The sequence below is a fragment of the Somniosus microcephalus genome, unplaced genomic scaffold, assembly GCF_052327205.1.
Source record: "Somniosus microcephalus isolate GS21.2 unplaced genomic scaffold, FLI_Smic_1.0 unresolved_chr2, whole genome shotgun sequence".
Taxonomy (NCBI): domain Eukaryota; kingdom Metazoa; phylum Chordata; class Chondrichthyes; order Squaliformes; family Somniosidae; genus Somniosus; species Somniosus microcephalus.
In genome coordinates this window covers 6725122-6741720 of record NW_028225180.1, presented here as the reverse complement: position 1 = coordinate 6741720, position 16599 = coordinate 6725122, and the positions used below count along the sequence as shown (strand labels likewise).

Sequence of the window (16599 nt, the reverse complement as noted above, 5' to 3'; positions counted from 1 at the left end):
AGGGTTTATATACAGGTGTGGTCACTGCCGGTACTACAGGATACAGGAGCTGTAAAAAATAGTTCTCCCCTTAAAGGTACATACATTACATCCTCCAGCTCCTACAACCCTCCCTATCTCTGTAACCTCCTCCAGCCCTACAACCCTCCCTATCTCTAACCTCCTCCAGCTCCGACAACCCTCCCTATCTCTGTAACCTCCTCCAGCCCTACAACCCTCCCTATCTCTGTAACCACCTCCAGCCCCCACAACCCTCCCTATCTCTGTAACCTCCTCCAGCCCTACAACCCTCCCTATCTCTGTAACCTCCTCCAGCCCCTACAACCCTCCCTATCTCTGTAACCTCCTCCAGCCCTACAACCCTCCCTATCTCTGTAACCTCCTCCAGCCCTACAACCCTCCCTATCTCTGTAACCTCCTCCAGCCCTACAACCCTCCCTATCTCTGTAACCTCCTACAACCCTCCCTATCTCTGTAACCTCCTCCAGCCCTACAACCCTCCCTATCTCTGTAACCTCCTCCAGCCCTACAACCCTCCCTATCTCTGTAACCTCCTCCAGCCCTACAACCCTCCCTATCTCTGTAACCTCCTCCAGCCCTACAACCCTCCCTATCTCTGTAACCTCCTCCAGCCCTACAACCCTCCCTATCTCTGTAACCTCCTACAACCCTCCCTATCTCTGTAACCTCCTCCAGCCCTACAACCCTCCCTATCTCTGTAACCTCCTCCAGCCCTACAACCCTCCCTATCTCTAACCTCCTCCAGCTCCGACAACCCTCCCTATCTCTGTAACCTCCTCCAGCCCTACAACCCTCCCTATCTCTGTAACCTTCTCCAGCCCTACAAACCTCCCTATCTCTGTAACCTCCTCCAGCCCCTACAACACTCCCTATCTCTGTAACCTCCTCCAGCCCCTACAACACTCCCTATCTCTGTAACCTCCTCCAGCCCTACAACCCTCCCTATCTCTGTAACCTCCTCCAGCCCTACAACCCTCTCTATCTCTGTAACCTTCTCCAGCCCTACAACCCACCCTATCTCTGTAACTCCTCCAGCCCTAGAACCCTCCCTATCTCTGTAACCTCCTCCAGCCCTACAAACCTCCCTATCTCTGTAACCTCCGCCAGCCCTACAAACCTCCCTATCTTTGTAACCTCCTCCAGCCCTACAACCCACCCTATCTCTGTAAGCTCCTCCAGCCCTACAACCCTCCCTATCTCTGTAACCTCCACCAGCCCCGACAACACTCCCTATCTCTGTAACCTCCTCCAGCCCTACAACCCTCCCTATCTCTGTAACCTCCTCCAGCCCCGACAACCCTCCCTATTTCTGTAACCTCCTCCAGCCCCTACAACCCTCCCGATCTCTGTAACCTCCTCCAGCCCCTACAACCCTCCCTATCTCTGTAACCTCCTCCAGCCCTACAACCCTCCCTATCTCTGTAACCTCCTCCAGCCCCGACAACCCTCCCTATCTCTGTAACCTCCTCCAGCCCTACAACCCTCCCTATCTCTGTAACCTCCTCCAGCCCCGACAACCCTCCCTATCTCTCTAACCTCATCCAGCCCCTACAACCCTCCCTATCACTGTAACTGTAATGTATGTACCTTTAAGGGGGAGAACTACTTTTTACAGCTCCTGTATCCTGTAGTACCGGCAGTGACCACACCTGTATATAAACCCTGAGTAGTGATCTGTACAGTCAGTTGCAGTTTGAACCCTCATTCAGTAAACACCTGTTGTACCGTTCTCTGCAGTCCTTTTCTTATTATTACACGGACGTAACAGTGGCGACGAGCAAGTTCGAACCTACCTGCAACTCTGCATCACCTCCCAGGGATTCGCTCCTGGAGAACAGTGGAAGGAGGTCGAGTCCAGAAGCACGGGCATCGCAGGGGAGGCTGTCGAGAGCCAGGCTTGGCTTTCCAGTCACGGTGGTCCAGCGAAATGGGCTGGCAACAGGTACTGCGCAGACCCTTCCCGGACAGCGGCGGCTAGAGCCGACCGAGCGGCACAGAAAAAGGCCGAGCAGCGTCGACGGGGGAGAGAGAGAGGGCAGAGCGCACAGGGCGCAGCCGGTGTTCAAGTGCCGAGCAGCGTCAACAGGGGAGAGAGACGAGAGAGAGCAGAGCGCAGCCGGTGTTCAGGACCGAGCGGCATCAACGGGTGAGAGAGGTGAGAGAGAGCAGAGCGCAGCCAGTGTTCAAGGGCCGAGCAGCGTCAATGGGGGAGAGAGGCATGCAGGAAAACGCGAGGCGCTGCCATTGCCACGAGGACCGCAGAGAGCGGCATTGGCAGCAGCGCAGGAGCAGCGCGCGAAACCCACAGGGCGTCGCCATTTGCCACGAGGACCGCCGAGAGCGGCGTTGGCAGCAGCGCGGGAGACGCCATTTTAAGCCGCAGCGGGGAAGAAAGGAAAGCGCGGGAGGCGCCATTTTAAGCCGCAGCGGTAAAGAAAGGGAAGCGCGGGAGATGCCATTTTAAGCCAGTCTAACCACACCCAAAAATGCCGAAGAGTGGCAGTATCACAGCATTCGACAATGAAGTCGAAGATTGGATGACATATGTCGAACGCATAGAAGTATACTGCAAGGCGAATGAAGTGCCAGATGACAAGAAAGCGCTGGTATTGTTGAATTCAATGGGTGCAAAAACGTATGGCTTACTACGAAACCTAGTAACCCCAGAGAAGCCAGCAGAAAAGGATTTTGAAAACATAGTGTCAATCCTACAGGACCACTTAAACCCCACACCGCTGCTGATAGCAGAAAGATTTAAGTTTCACAAAAGGAACCAGCATAAAGATGAAAGTAATGCTGAGTATTTAACGGAACTGCGCAAGCTATCGAAACACTGCCAGTTTGGAATGGGACTAGCAGATACTTTAAGGGACAAGTTTGTGTGTGGGCTTCAAAGTGAAGGAACCCAGAAACGGCTTCTATCAGAAAAGGATCTTACGCTGGACAAGGCTTTCAGCATTGCAGTATCACACGAAGCAGCTGCACGGGGCGCTGCAGAGATACAACGGAGACCGCAAGAATATGGCACAAATGAAATGTCATACGGAACAGTGAAGTGCTATCGCTGCGGCAGAACAACACACGACCATAATGATTGCTGGTTCAAGGACCAAGTGTGCAGACAGTGTGGAAAAGTAGGAAACATAGCAAGAGTCTGCAGGTCGGGAAAGAAAACCAGCAGCAAGAAATCTCCACAGGAGAAGTACAAGAAGGTACATAAGGTGACGGAGAGTAGTGCAGACGAACAGAAGAGTGATACAGACTCCGGAAGCAAGGAGCTGGGTTGTCTGAAACTACATAATGTGATCAAAACAGAGGATCACCAAACTATCTGGGTCACGCTAAAGATAGCAGGAGTCCAAGTGAAAATGGAATTGGACACAGGATCAGCCCTAACAGTCATAAACCGAAGGGACTACAAGCGACTATTCTCACATATACCCTTGAGAGATACAAAGATTGTCTTGAAGACGTACAAGGGGCAAGAAGTCTACCCCAAAGGAAAAATAAGGGTGAACGTTATATATAACGGCAAGGAAACACCAAAAATGGACCTATATGTATTGCCAGATAGAGGACCACCACTACTAGGACGTGAATGGATCCGGAAGATACAGCTAGATTGGCATTCCATACAAGCACTGACTGTAGATACCAAAAAGGATGACGACGTCACACCTGGATGACTGTCAAAAATGCTAACTGACGCACAAGAAGTGTTCCAGCAGGGACTTGGAACACTAAAAGGCATAACAGTGATGATCAAAATAGAGGAAAATGCAAGCCCAAAGTTTTTTAAGGCCAGACCGGTACCTTATGCGATCCGCCCAGCCGTCGAACCAGAGCTGGAAGGTTTGGAACGTTCAGGAGCACTGTCCAAAGTGGACTGGAGCGAGTGGGCTACACCCATCATTCCTGTAATGAAGAGGTCGTTGAGTAATACGCCTGGGGAACCAAAGAAGGTTCGCATCTGTGGCGACTTTAAGGTGACACTGAACCCAGTCCTTCACACTGTACAATATCCACTTCCGCGGACTGAAGATATTTTCGCCTCGCTATCTGGAGGGAAACGCTTCACTAAAATTGATCTGGTTTAGGCGTACCTGCAAATGGAGGGAGAAGAAGCCTCGAAACAGTACCTCACGATCAACACTCATAAAGGTCTCTACCAATACAATTGGCTGGTGTTCGGGGTAGCATCAGCTCCGGCTATTTGGCAAAGGGCAATGGATCAAGTCCTGCAAGGGATTCCAGGGACCCAGTGTTATTTGGACGACATCCTGGTCACGGGCGAAAATGACAGTGATCACCTCGCCAACCTGGAGCAGGTGCTCACTAGATTGAAGGATTATGGGCTCCGAGCTAATCGCTACAAATGCGAGTTTTTCCAGAAGCAGATCTCGTATTGTGGCCACGTTATTGATGAAGAGGGGTTACATATGTCCCCTGAAAAGATTGAGGCAGTAGTCAAGGCTCCAGCACCGGAAAATGTGTCACAACTGAGGTCGTTCCTCGGGCTGGTGAACTACTACCATAAGTTCTTGCTGAATTTGTCTACCGTACTACACCCACTGAACACCCTACTGCAAACGGGGGTACCATGGAAGTGGAGTGATGAATGTAAACGAGCTTTCCAGAAGAGCAAAGCATTGATCACATCAAAAGAGATGTTGGCTCATTTCAACCCAGCGCTACCAATTCGGTTGGCGTGTGATGCATCTCCCTATGGCATTGGAGCGGTGCTGTCGCACAATTTCCCGGACGGCTCGGAGAGGCCAGTAGCCTTTGCATCTCGGTCAGTAACCTCAGCCGAGCGTAACTACGCCCAGATTGTCAGGGAGGCCCTCAGCCGAGTGTGTGGAGTGAAAAAGTTCAATCACTCTGCACGGGCAGAAGTTCACCTTGCTGACTGACCACCAACTACTTGTCTCCATCTTTAATCCAAAGAAGGGCGTTCCGGTGATGACTGCGCAACGGCTACAAAGATGGTCCCTTTTTCTAGGGGCGCACCAATATGATATCGAGCATAAGGGCACGAAACAGCATGGAAACGCTGATGGGCTATCACGCCTGGCACTGCCTACTGCGGAGGAAGCACCAGCAGTGGATCCTGTCGAAATATTTCATTCAACTATAATTGAATGCTTGCCAGTAACTAACACTGGTATAGAGAAGGAGACCCGAAATGACCCGACACTGTCTCGGGTATATGATTTGACGGTGAAGGGATGGCCAGCACATGGCGACTCACTGTTGCCAGCATTCTCATCCAGACGAGAACAGCTGTCAGTATGCCAGGGGACCTTGATGTGTGGATCCCGAGTGGTAATTCCTCCCAAGTTAAGGGAGAGAGTGCTCAATGAGCTTCACGAATGTCATCTGTTAGGGGAGAAAATGAAAAGCCTTGCTAGGGCTTATGTGTGATGGCCGGGGATCGATCAGCAAATCGAGGACCTATCAAAGAGCTGCTCAGGATGCCAGAAGGTCCAAAATGCACCACCACATGCCCCTCTACACCCATGGGAGTGGCCCTCATCTCCATGGCAACGGGCGCATATTGATTTTGCTGGTCCATTCATCGACTCAATGTTTTTAATAGCCGTGGATGCGCACTCGAAATGGCCTGAGGTGATCCAAATGTCCTCCACCACCACGGAGAAAACTATTGCAGTCCTACGGACCATTTTTGCCAGGAACGGCTTGCCAGAGCAGATTTGCTCTGATAACGGACCACAGTTTGTGTCCGAAGAGTTTCGAAGATTTATGAAAAGGAATGGGGTAAGGCATTACACATCCGCCCCGTATCATCCAGCCACAAATGGATTGGCTGAGAGGTTCGTACAAACCTTTAAAAAAGCAATAAAGGCCATGTACGATGACGACATTCCACTGCAGCATAAGGTGGACAATTTCCTGTTAGCCTACAGAAATGCGACACATGCAGTCACCAACCAGGCCCCGGCCATGATGTTCTTTAACCGAAGGTTGAGATCTCGTCTGGATTTGCTCAGACCAAATGTACGAAGAGATGTTGAGAATAAGCAATTCCAGCACATCAATGAGAAGCCGACAAGGAGCTTCAATGTAGGGCAACCAGTCTTGGCCCGCGACTACCGAACAGAGAAATGGCAACCAGGAACGATATGCACACGGCAGGGCCCACTAATGTACACAGTGGATGTTGGGGAGAACATTGTGAGATGCCATGCTGACCAGATCCTAGAGTCACAGGAACAAGTCAACCCCATGTCTCGGCCATACGTACCTGGTGAGGAACCCGACGTACAGGTCGCATCTACCTCAGAAACAATAGCATTGGAAGCTGATGAATCAACTGATGACAGGGTGTTAGAATCGCCTCCGCACCAAGAGTGAGATACTCGGGGAAGGCGTTATCCAGAAAGAATCAGGAAGCCTCCCCAAAGACTGAATTTATAAATAGACTATTTTCAGTTAATGTTGTATGTTAAAAGTGTTAATTGTAATTAGTTTGATATTTAATTGTTAAATGAGTGTCATGGTACTGTTAATCTAAAAGGGGAGGAATTGTAATGCATGTACCTTTAAGGGGGAGAACTACTTTTTACAGCTCCTGTATCCTGTAGTACCGGCAGTGACCACACCTGTATATAAACCCTGAGTAGTGATCTGTACAGTCAGTTGCATTTTGAACCCTGTAATGATATCAGCAAATAGTGATGGTATTTGCCTGTTTGATTATGATGCCTTACCAGCATATTTGCCTGTTTGATTATTTATGCCTGACCAGCAGAGGGCATGTGAGAGACAAGCAGTTTAGTTTTAGTTTCGTTTTAGATGGATCTCTAAGATGGTGCCTCCTGTAATGCTGTTAACTGAGTTGAACATACTTTAGATAAAAAGACATCTCTTTCATGAATGTTTCGTCATTGAACCCACATACAAATCAATACATGGTGTCAGAAGTGATTGAAAGAGATGAAGAGGAAAAATCTGAAGTTAAATCAGCTCTCCACATATTAGCAAGCCAAAAGAGAACATCGTTACTTACCATTGGAGAATAGCTAACGAAGTGAAAAAATGGTAGGATTACACCCACCGGCGAAGCTTCAGTTGACAGGTAATGTGGCTGAAAATTGGAGGAGATTCAAACAACGTTTGGAGTTGTATTTAGCAGCAATCGGAGTTGACGAGAAAAGTGATAAAATGACAGCGTCAGTGTTCTTACATGTCGTGGGTGATGAAGCGCTGGAGGTGTATAATAACTTCACATTCGCTGCTGATGGAGACAAAATGAAGCTGGATAAAATAATGGAACAGTTTGAGGCCTACTGCATACCTTAACGTGACGTTTGAGAGGCACAGATTTTTCACATGTGTACAGAAAACGGGAGAGACTATTGATCAGTATGTGACTGAACTGAAAAACCGAAGCAAAACATGTGAATTTGGGGGACTGACAGACTCGCTGATAAAAGACAGACTGGTGTGTGGTATTCCAGATAATGGTCTAAGGGAAAGACTGCTAAGAGAGCAAACTCTAGACCTGGGAAAGCCATAGCACTGTGTAGGGCTACAGAGACTGTGAAGTCGCAGGCAAAAGAGCTGTTCAGTGACAGTAGCTGCAACGTGGATGCAGTGAGAAAGAACGGACACAAACCGTTTAACAAAAAGAGCGCCAATGTGAAAAAAGAGGCGTGGCCAGCGAACAAAAATGAAAAGGACAATCGAAAGTCATGTAGTCGATGCGGTACACAGCATCCACCAAAAAAGTGTCCAGCATATGGTAAAACATGCAATAGTTGCAACAAAAACAACCATTATGCCCGTTGCTGTAAGAACCAAGCGCAACAAAGCAAGGTCCATACAGTAGATGAAAGCGAGATAGAGGAGTTCTATGTGGATGTTGTGTCTGAAAACAAAGAAGAAAAAAGAGACTGGATGTTGACACTGAAAGTGAATGACATACACATTCCATTTAAATTGGATACTGGAGCACAAGTTAATGTGATATCAGAGACTGATTTTAAGAAAATTAGACCCAGACCAAAGATACATGGACCAAAGAAGGCACGGTGGCATAATGGTTAGCACTGTTGCCTCACAGCGCCAGGGACCCGGGTTTGAATCCGGCCTCGGTTGACTGTCTGTGTGGAGTTTGCACATTCTCCCCGTGTTTGCGTGGCTTTCCTCCGGGTGCTCCGGTTTCCTCCCACAGTCCAAAGATGTGCGGGTTAGGATGATTGGCTATGATAAATTGACCCTTAGTGTTAGGGGGATTAAATGCGTGGGGTTACAGGGATAGGGTGGGATATGTGTTGGTGTAGGGGTTACGGGGATCGGGTGGGATATGTGTCGGTGCAGGCTCGCTGGGCCGAAATGGCCTCTATCTGCACTGTGTGATTCTGTGAAAAGTGAAAGTGACAGGATACTCAGGTACTAATATACCAGTGAAAGGAAAATGCATTGTCAAAGTGACACACAAGGACAGAGAGCACACGTTAGCATTAATCGTGGTGCCAAAGGATGTGCAAGCCATACTAGGTTTAATAGCCTGTGAGAGACTGAACCTGGTAAAGAGAGTCCTCATTGTGGAAAGCGAAGGAGAGACAGTCTATGATGAACTCATGAAAGAGTACAACGACCTATTTCAGGGTCTAGGCTGCCTTCCAGGAGAACACACGATCAGAGTAGATATAAGTATACCAACGGTCATACATCCATGCAGAAAAGTTCCGTTTGCTCTTCAAAAGCAACTGAAGGCAGAGTTGGACAGGATGGAAAGCCTGAACGTGATTCAGAAGATAGATGAGCCAACTGAGTGGGTGAGTTCCCTCGTCGTTGTGGACAAAAAGAATGGAAAGCTCAGAATTTGCCTGGATCCAAGAGATCTAAACAGAGCAATAAAGAGAGAGCACTTCAAGCTTCCTACACGTGAGGAAATCATGTCACAGTTTGCAAATGCAAAGTATTTCAGCAAGTTAGATGCATCATCAGGATTTTGGCAGATGAAATTGGATGAGGCAAGTTCAAGACTGTGCACGTTCAACAGTCCATTTGGCAGATACAGATTCCTAAGGTTACCATTTGGCATTGCCTCAGCTCCTGAAGTGTATCACAAAACTATCCATATGATCTATGAGCACCTGGAGGGAGTTGATACATCAATGGATGACATCATAGTATGGGGAACCACGAGAACTGAGCATGACGAGAGACTGAAAAAAGTGCTGGAAGCAACAAGGAAAACAAACCTGAAGCTGAATAGAGAGAAATGCCAGCTCGGGGTGACAGAACTGACATTCGTGGGAGATATCCTTAGCAGTGAGGGCATCAGACCAGATCCCAGAAAGGTGTCCGCCATTGAGAATATGCCAAAGCCACAATGCAAAAAGGACGTGCAGAGGTTTAATGGAATGATCAACTACATGGGTAAATTCATATCCAACCTCTCAGAAAAGATGGCGCCACTGAGAAGACTAACTGAAAAGAACATAGAATGGGAATGGAATCATGAGCATGAGAAGTCATGGAGCGATCTAAAGAAACTGCTCACAGAGGAACCAGTTCTGAGGTTTTATGACCCAGCGAGACCCATCAAGATATCATCAGATGCATCACAGAGTGGGCTCGGTGCCGTTCTTCTGCAAAAATATGACTACTGGCAACCTATTGCATATGCATCGCGCTCAATGACAGACGCGGAGACGCGATATGCTCAAATAGAAAAGGAGCTGCTCAGCATCACATACGCCTGTGAAAGATTTCACCAGTTTGTGTCAGGACAAGCAATCAGTGTAGAGACTGACCATAAGCCCTTGATTGCATTGTTCCAAAAGCCACTAAATAGCTGTCCGCTTAGAATACAAAGAATGATGATCAGGCTGCAACGCTATACACTGAATGTTGCGTACACACCGGGTAAGCTGATGTATACAGCAGACACGTTGTCCAGAGCTGTTGACCCAAGTGAGCCCGCAAACACCAAAATGGATGAAAAAGTGAACGCCTACGTGGACATGATCACAAGTGCACTGCCCATAGCAGATGCAAAAATGGAGCTCATAAAGACTGAGACAATCAAAGATGAAACAATGAGACGACTGAGGAAAAGCATCTTGGATGGATGGCCCAACATGAAGCAAGACTGCTCACCTGACATGGCAGAGTACTGGAACTGCAGGGCGGAACTATCAGTGGTCGAAGACATCATCTACAAAGGAAGTAAAATAGTTATCCCAAAGAGTCTGAGAAAAGAGATGCTAAAAAGGATCCATGGAGGACATCTGGGAATCGAAAAGTGTAAGAAAAGAGCACGAGAGGTGATGTACTGGCCACGAATCAACCAAGATGTGACAAATGAGGTGTCAAACTGCACAATATGCCTGAAATATCGAGCAAGCAATCCGGTAGAACCACTAAAGCCACACCCAGCACCAGACAGACCTTACCAGAAGGTAGGCGCTGACCTATTCGTATGTCAAGGGAAGGACTATCTTGTAGTCACAGACTATTACTCCCTGTATCCAGAGGTTTGTAGACTGTACACCACCACTGCAGATGCTGTGATAACATGTATGAAAGCCATATTCTCCAGACATGGCGTGGCAAGCGAGGTCTTCACAGACAACGGACCCCAGTTTTACAATGCAAGTTTCCGACACTTTGCCAAAGAGTGGGACTTTGTCCACACAACGTCAAGTCCTCACTTTCCACAGTCCAATGGACTAGTGGAAAAATCGGTCCAGACAGTGAAAAGACTGATGTACAAGGCAAAAGACAGTGGAACTGACTTCTACCAGAGCATGCTTGTATACTGCACAATGCCGCTCGAGTGTGGTATGTCACCAGCCCAACTCCTTATGGGACGTCTGCTAAGGTCAAACCTACCCATCCCAGAGAACCTCCTGAAAACAAAAGAAGGGGAGAAAGTGAGGAAGTTCAAAGAACAACAGAAAGAAAAGCAAAAGTACTACTATGACAGAGGAACACAAAACCTACCTGAACTCCACACTGGTGACCAAGTAAGGTTCAAAGACAAAACAAACATATGGACTCAGAAGGGAACTGTCCTGAGTGAAGTCCAACCAAGATCATACACCATTCAGACAGATGAGGGTGCTGTTCTGCGAAGAAATCGTCGAGATCTTCTCATGGGACCAGCCACAGCAAGTCAAAAGACTGATACTGTTGAACAGCTTGATCACACAGCAGGTCAAAAGACTGATACTGTTGAACAACCTGATCACACAGCTGAGAAACCATCATCTGCGGCAACAACTCAGATTCAAGGACAATCAATCAGAAAATCCTCAAGACACGTGAAGCCTCCGGAGAGACTCATTGAGCAAGTTTAAGGACTATTGTTATAGAAGGAAGTAATGTTATCTTATTCTCTCTTCAAGTTCTAGTGTATTTACATATTTCATGTGAACACACAAAGCAAGGTTAAAAAACCTTGATAATGATAATGTAAGTTCATTAAGTGTTACAGTTAAAATGCAGAGTAATACAAAGAAAACATGTTAGATAAAAGTAAAATACTTTTGTTTCAAGAAAGGGAGATGTAATGATATCAGCAAATAGTGATGGTATTTGCCTGTTTGATTATGATGCCTTACCAGCATATTTGCCTGTTTGATTATTTATGCCTGACCAGCAGAGGGCATGTGAGAGACAAGCAGTTTAGTTTTAGTTTCGTTTTAGATGGATCTCTAAGATGGTGTCTCCTGTAATGCTGTTAACTGAGTTGAACATACTTTAGATAAAAAGACATCTCTTTCATGAATGTGTCGTCATTGAACCCACTTACAAATCAATACAAACCCTCCTTCAGTAAACACCTGTTGATCGTTCCCTGCAGTCTTTTGTCTCATTATTGAAGGACACAACATTAAGATACCCGGATCTAACATTAACCACCTCGAGCCCTACAACCCTCCCTATCTCTGTAACCTCCTCCAGCCCCTACAACCCTCCCTATTTCTGTAACCTCCTCCAGCCCCTACAACCCTCCCTATCTCTGTAACCTCCTCCAGTTCCTATAACCCTCCCTATCTCTGTAACCTCCTCCAGTTCCTATAACCCTCCCTATCTCTGTAACCTCCTCCAGTTCCGATAACCCTCCCTATCTCTGTAACCTCCTCCAGCCCCTACAACCCTCCCTATTTCTGTAACCTCCTCCAGCCCCTACAACCCTCCCTATCTCTGTAACCTCCTCCAGTTCCGATAACCCTCCCTATCTCTGTAATCTCCTTCAGCCTCACAATCCCTTGAGATATCTGCGCTCCTCTAATTCTGCCCTCTTGAGCATCCCTGTTTATAATCACTCAACCTTTGGTGGCCATGTTCCAAATTCTGGAATTGCCTCCCTAAGCTTAGGAACATAAGAAATGTGAGCAGGAGTAGGTCATTCAGCCCTTTGAGCCTGCTCCGCCATTCAATGAGATCATGGCTGATCTTCTGCCTCAACTCCATTCACCGGCCCTATCGCCATATCCCTTGATGCTCTTACTAGTCAGAAATCTATCGACTTCTGTTTTGAATATACCCAATGACTGAGCCTCCACAGCCCTCTGGGGTAGAGAATTCCAAAGATTCACCACCCTCTGTGTGAAGAAATTTCTTTTCATCTCAGTCCTGAATGGCCGACCCTTTATCCTGAGGCTGTGGCCCCTGGTTCTAGACTCCCCAGCCAAGGGAAACATTCTCCCAGCATCCACCCTATCAAGCCCTGTAATAATTTTGTCTGCTTCAATGAGATCCCCTCTCATTCTTCTGAATTCAAGAGAATACAGGTCTAGTTTACCCAATCTCTTCTCATACGACAGTCCTGCCATCCCAGGAATCAATCTCGTGAACCTTCGTTGCACTCCCTCTATGGCAAGTATATCCTTCCTTAGGTAAGGAGACCAAAATTGTACACAGTACTCCGGTTATGGTCTCACCAAGGCCCTATATAATTGGAGTAAGACTTCTTTAATCCTGTACTCAAATCCTCTTGTAATGAAGGCCAGCATACCATTTGCCTTCCTAATGGCTTGCTGCACCTGCACATTCACTTTCAGTGACTCGTGTACAAGGACACCCAGGTCCCTTTGAGCATCTGCATTCCCCAATCTTTCACCATTTAGGAAATACTCTGCCTTTCTGTTTTTTCTACCAAAGTGGATAACTTCACATTTATCCACATTATATTCCATCTGCCATGTTCTCGCCCACTCACTGAGCCTGTCGAGATCCCCTTGAAGCCTCTTCACATCCTCTTCGCAACTAACTCTGCCACCTAGCTTTGTGTCATCAGCAAATTTGGAAATGTTACATTTAGTCCCCTCATCCAAATCATTGATATAGATTGCGAATAGCTGGGGCCCAAGCACCGATCCTTGCGGTACCCCACTAGTCACAGCCTGCCATCCTGAAAAAGACCCGTTTATCCCTACTCTTTGTTTGTATATCCTTCCTGAGGTAAGGAGGCCAAAATTGTACACAATACTCCGGGTGTAATCTTACTAAAGCCCTGTATAATTGCAGTAAGACTTCCTTCCTCTTATACTCCAACCACCTTGCAGTAAAGGCTAACTTAATCACCTTTACGTGTCTCGAGGGATCATGGTGCATAAAATGCCCTCACTGAGGCTTCCTGTATTTCCAACGAGAGAGAGTCTAACCACCTCCCCTTGGGACATTTTACTACGTTAAAGGCGCTATATAAATACCAGTTCTTGATGCTGTTGTGGGAATGTTCAAAATGGGGTCATGCCGGTCTTATTTGAGATGTGCCTTGGATTCTCATGGTCCTTTTTCTCGTTTGATCTCCTTTAGGCCATTGTGGTCAGAAGTCCAGCTGACGTGGACGAGCCAGCGGGAGTTGCCAGGACCACCCGGTGAAGGCCGCCGAGCGAGGACATTCGGCCCAACTGGTCCACGCCGGCGTTTACTGCTCCGCACGAGCCTCCTCCCACCCCCTCTTCATCTCACCCCCCCACCAACATCTCCTTCAGTTCCTTTCACCCTCACGCGCTTACCATCTTCCCCCTTCAGTGCCGCTGCGCTATTGGCCTGAATCCAAGAGCCTTGGCCTACCAACCTTACCTGATAGCTTTCGTCTCTCATTGCTCGTAATCTTCCTTTCACGATCTCAGGACGTCCCAAAGCGCTTCACGACTAATTCCTTACTTTTTGAAGTGTGGTCACTGTTGTAATGCAGCGAAACACAGCAGCCAATTTGCGCACAGCAAGCTCCCGCAAACAGCAATGCGATAATGACCAGGTATTCTGTTTCTTTCGTAGTGATGTTGGTTGAGGGATAAACATTGACCCCAGGACACCGGGGAGAACTCCCTCCTGCAGTTCTTTGAAATAGAGCCATGGGATCTTTTACGTCCATCTGAGAGAGCTGACTGGGTTTAAAACCTCATCCAAAAGATGGCACCTCCGACAGTGCAGTGCTCCCTCAGGACTGACCCTCTGACAGTGCAGCGCTCCCTCAGTACTGCCCCATCCGACAGTGCAGCGCTCCCTCAGTACTGCCCCTCCGACAGTGCAGCGTTCCCTCAGTACTGCCCCTCCGATAGTGCAGCGCTCCCTCAGTACTGCCCCTCCGACAGTGCAGCGCTCCCTCAGTACTGCCCCTCCGACAGTGCAGCGCTCCCTCAGTACTGCCCCTCCGATAGTGCAGCGCTCCCTCAATGCTGCCCCCTCTGACAGTGCGGCGCTCCCTCAGTACTGTCCCTCCGACAGCGCGGCGCTCCCTCAGTACTGTCCCTCCGACAGCGCAGTGCTCCCTCAGTACTGCCCCTCTGACAGTGCAGCTCTCCCTCAGTACTGCTCCTCCGACAGTGCAGCGCTCCCTCAGTACGGCTCCTCTGACAGCGCAGTGCTCCCTCAGTACAGCCCCTCTGACAGTGCTGCGCTCCCTCAGTACTGCCCCTCTGACAGTGCAGCGCTCCCTCAGTACTGCCCCTCTGACAGTGCAGCGCTCCCTCAGTACTGCCCCTCTGACAGTGCAGCGCTCCCTCAGTACGGCTCCTCCGACAATGCAGCGCTTCCTCAGTACTGCTCCTCCGACAGTGCAGCGCTCCCTCAGTACGGCCCCTCCGACAGTGCTGCGCTCCCTCAGTACTGCCCCTCTGACAGTGCAGCGCTCCCTCAGTACTGCCCCTCCGACAATGCAGCGCTCCCTCAGTACTGCTCCTCCGACAGTGCAGCGCTCCCTCAGTACGGCCCCTCCGACAGTGCAGCGCTCCCTCAGTACGGCCCCTCCAACAGTGCTGCGCTCCCTCAGAACTGCACTTGAGTGTCAGCCTAGCTTTATGTGCTCAAGTCCCTGGAGTGGGACTTGAACACACAACTTTCTGACTGAATAGCAAGAGTGCTACCCACTGAGCCACAGCTGACACAGCACAGGAGGAGGCCATTCGGCCCATCGAGTCTGCGCCGGCTCTTTGGAAAAGCAATCCAGTCAGTCCCACTCCCCCGCTCTTTCCCCATATCCCAGCAATTTTTTCTCTTTCAAGTATTGATCGAATTCCCTTTTGAAGGCCTCTATTGAATCTGTTTCCACCACCCGATCAGGCAGAGCGCTCCAAATCCTAACCACGCGTTGCGTAATAAAGTTTTTCCTCCTGTTGCCTCTGGTTCTTTTGTTAATCACCTTCAATCTGTGCCCTCTGGCTATTGACCCTCCTGCCACTGTAAACAGTTTCTCCTTATGTACTCTGTCAAAACCCTTCATGATTTTGAACACCTCTATCAAATCTCCTCTTAACCTTCTCTGCTCTAAGGAGAACAATCCCAGCTTCTCCAGTCTCTCCACGTAACTGAAGTCCCTCATCCCTGGTACCATTCTGGTCAATCTCCCCTTAACCTTCTCTGCTCTAAGGAGAACAATCCCAGGTTCTCCAGTCTCTCCACATAACTGAAGTCCCTCATCCCCTGGTACCATTCTGGTCAATCTCCCCTTAACCTTCTCTGCTCCAAGGAGAACAATCCCAGCTTCTCCAGTCTCTCCACATAACTGAAGTCCCTCATCCCCTGGTACCATTCTGGTCAATCTCCTCTTAACCTTCTCTGCTCCAAGGAGAATAATCCCAGCTTCTCGAGTCTCTCCGTATAACTGAAGTCCCTCATCCCTGGTACCATTCTGGTCAATCTCCCCTTAACCTTCTCTGCTCCAAGGAGAACAATCCCAGCTTCTCCAGTCTCTCCACATAACTGAAGTCCCTCATCCCCTGGTACCATTCTGGTCAATCTCCTCTTAACCTTCTCTGCTCTAAGGAGAACAATCCCAGCTTCTCTATGTCTTTCCATGTAACTGTAATTCCTCATCCCTGGAACCATTCCAGTAAAGCTGTTCTGTACCCTCTCTAAGGTCTTCGTGTCCTTCCTAAAGTGTGGTGTCTGTATATAAAAAAATAAGGATGTCGGGAATAGGGGATGAATTCACAGAATCATAGAATCATAGGGGGTGATTTTGCCAGTCCTGGGGAGGCTGGTATGGAGGCGGGAACGCCGGGAAAATGGCAGAATCTAGGGGCGGGTACCCATCCTGCCCCCAACCCGCCTCCGTGCCATTTTGCCAGGAGGCGGGTAGCCGAC

The 16599-nt window shown here is 48.6% G+C and overlaps 1 protein-coding gene across 2 annotated transcripts in view; it reads left to right on the top strand.

Moving 5' to 3' along the window:
* LOC147092060 (uncharacterized) overlaps positions 1-16366 on the top strand; it is a 74035-nt gene extending 57669 nt beyond the window's left edge. For both annotated transcript variants that reach the window (XM_085975798.1, XM_085975799.1), the window contains exon 12: positions 13825-16366. In XM_085975798.1, coding sequence (XP_085831924.1) covers positions 13825-13890 — 66 coding nt within the window. In that variant the 3' untranslated portion in view covers positions 13891-16366. The remainder of the gene's footprint in view (positions 1-13824) is intronic.
* The last annotated feature ends 233 nt before the right edge of the window (positions 16367-16599 follow it).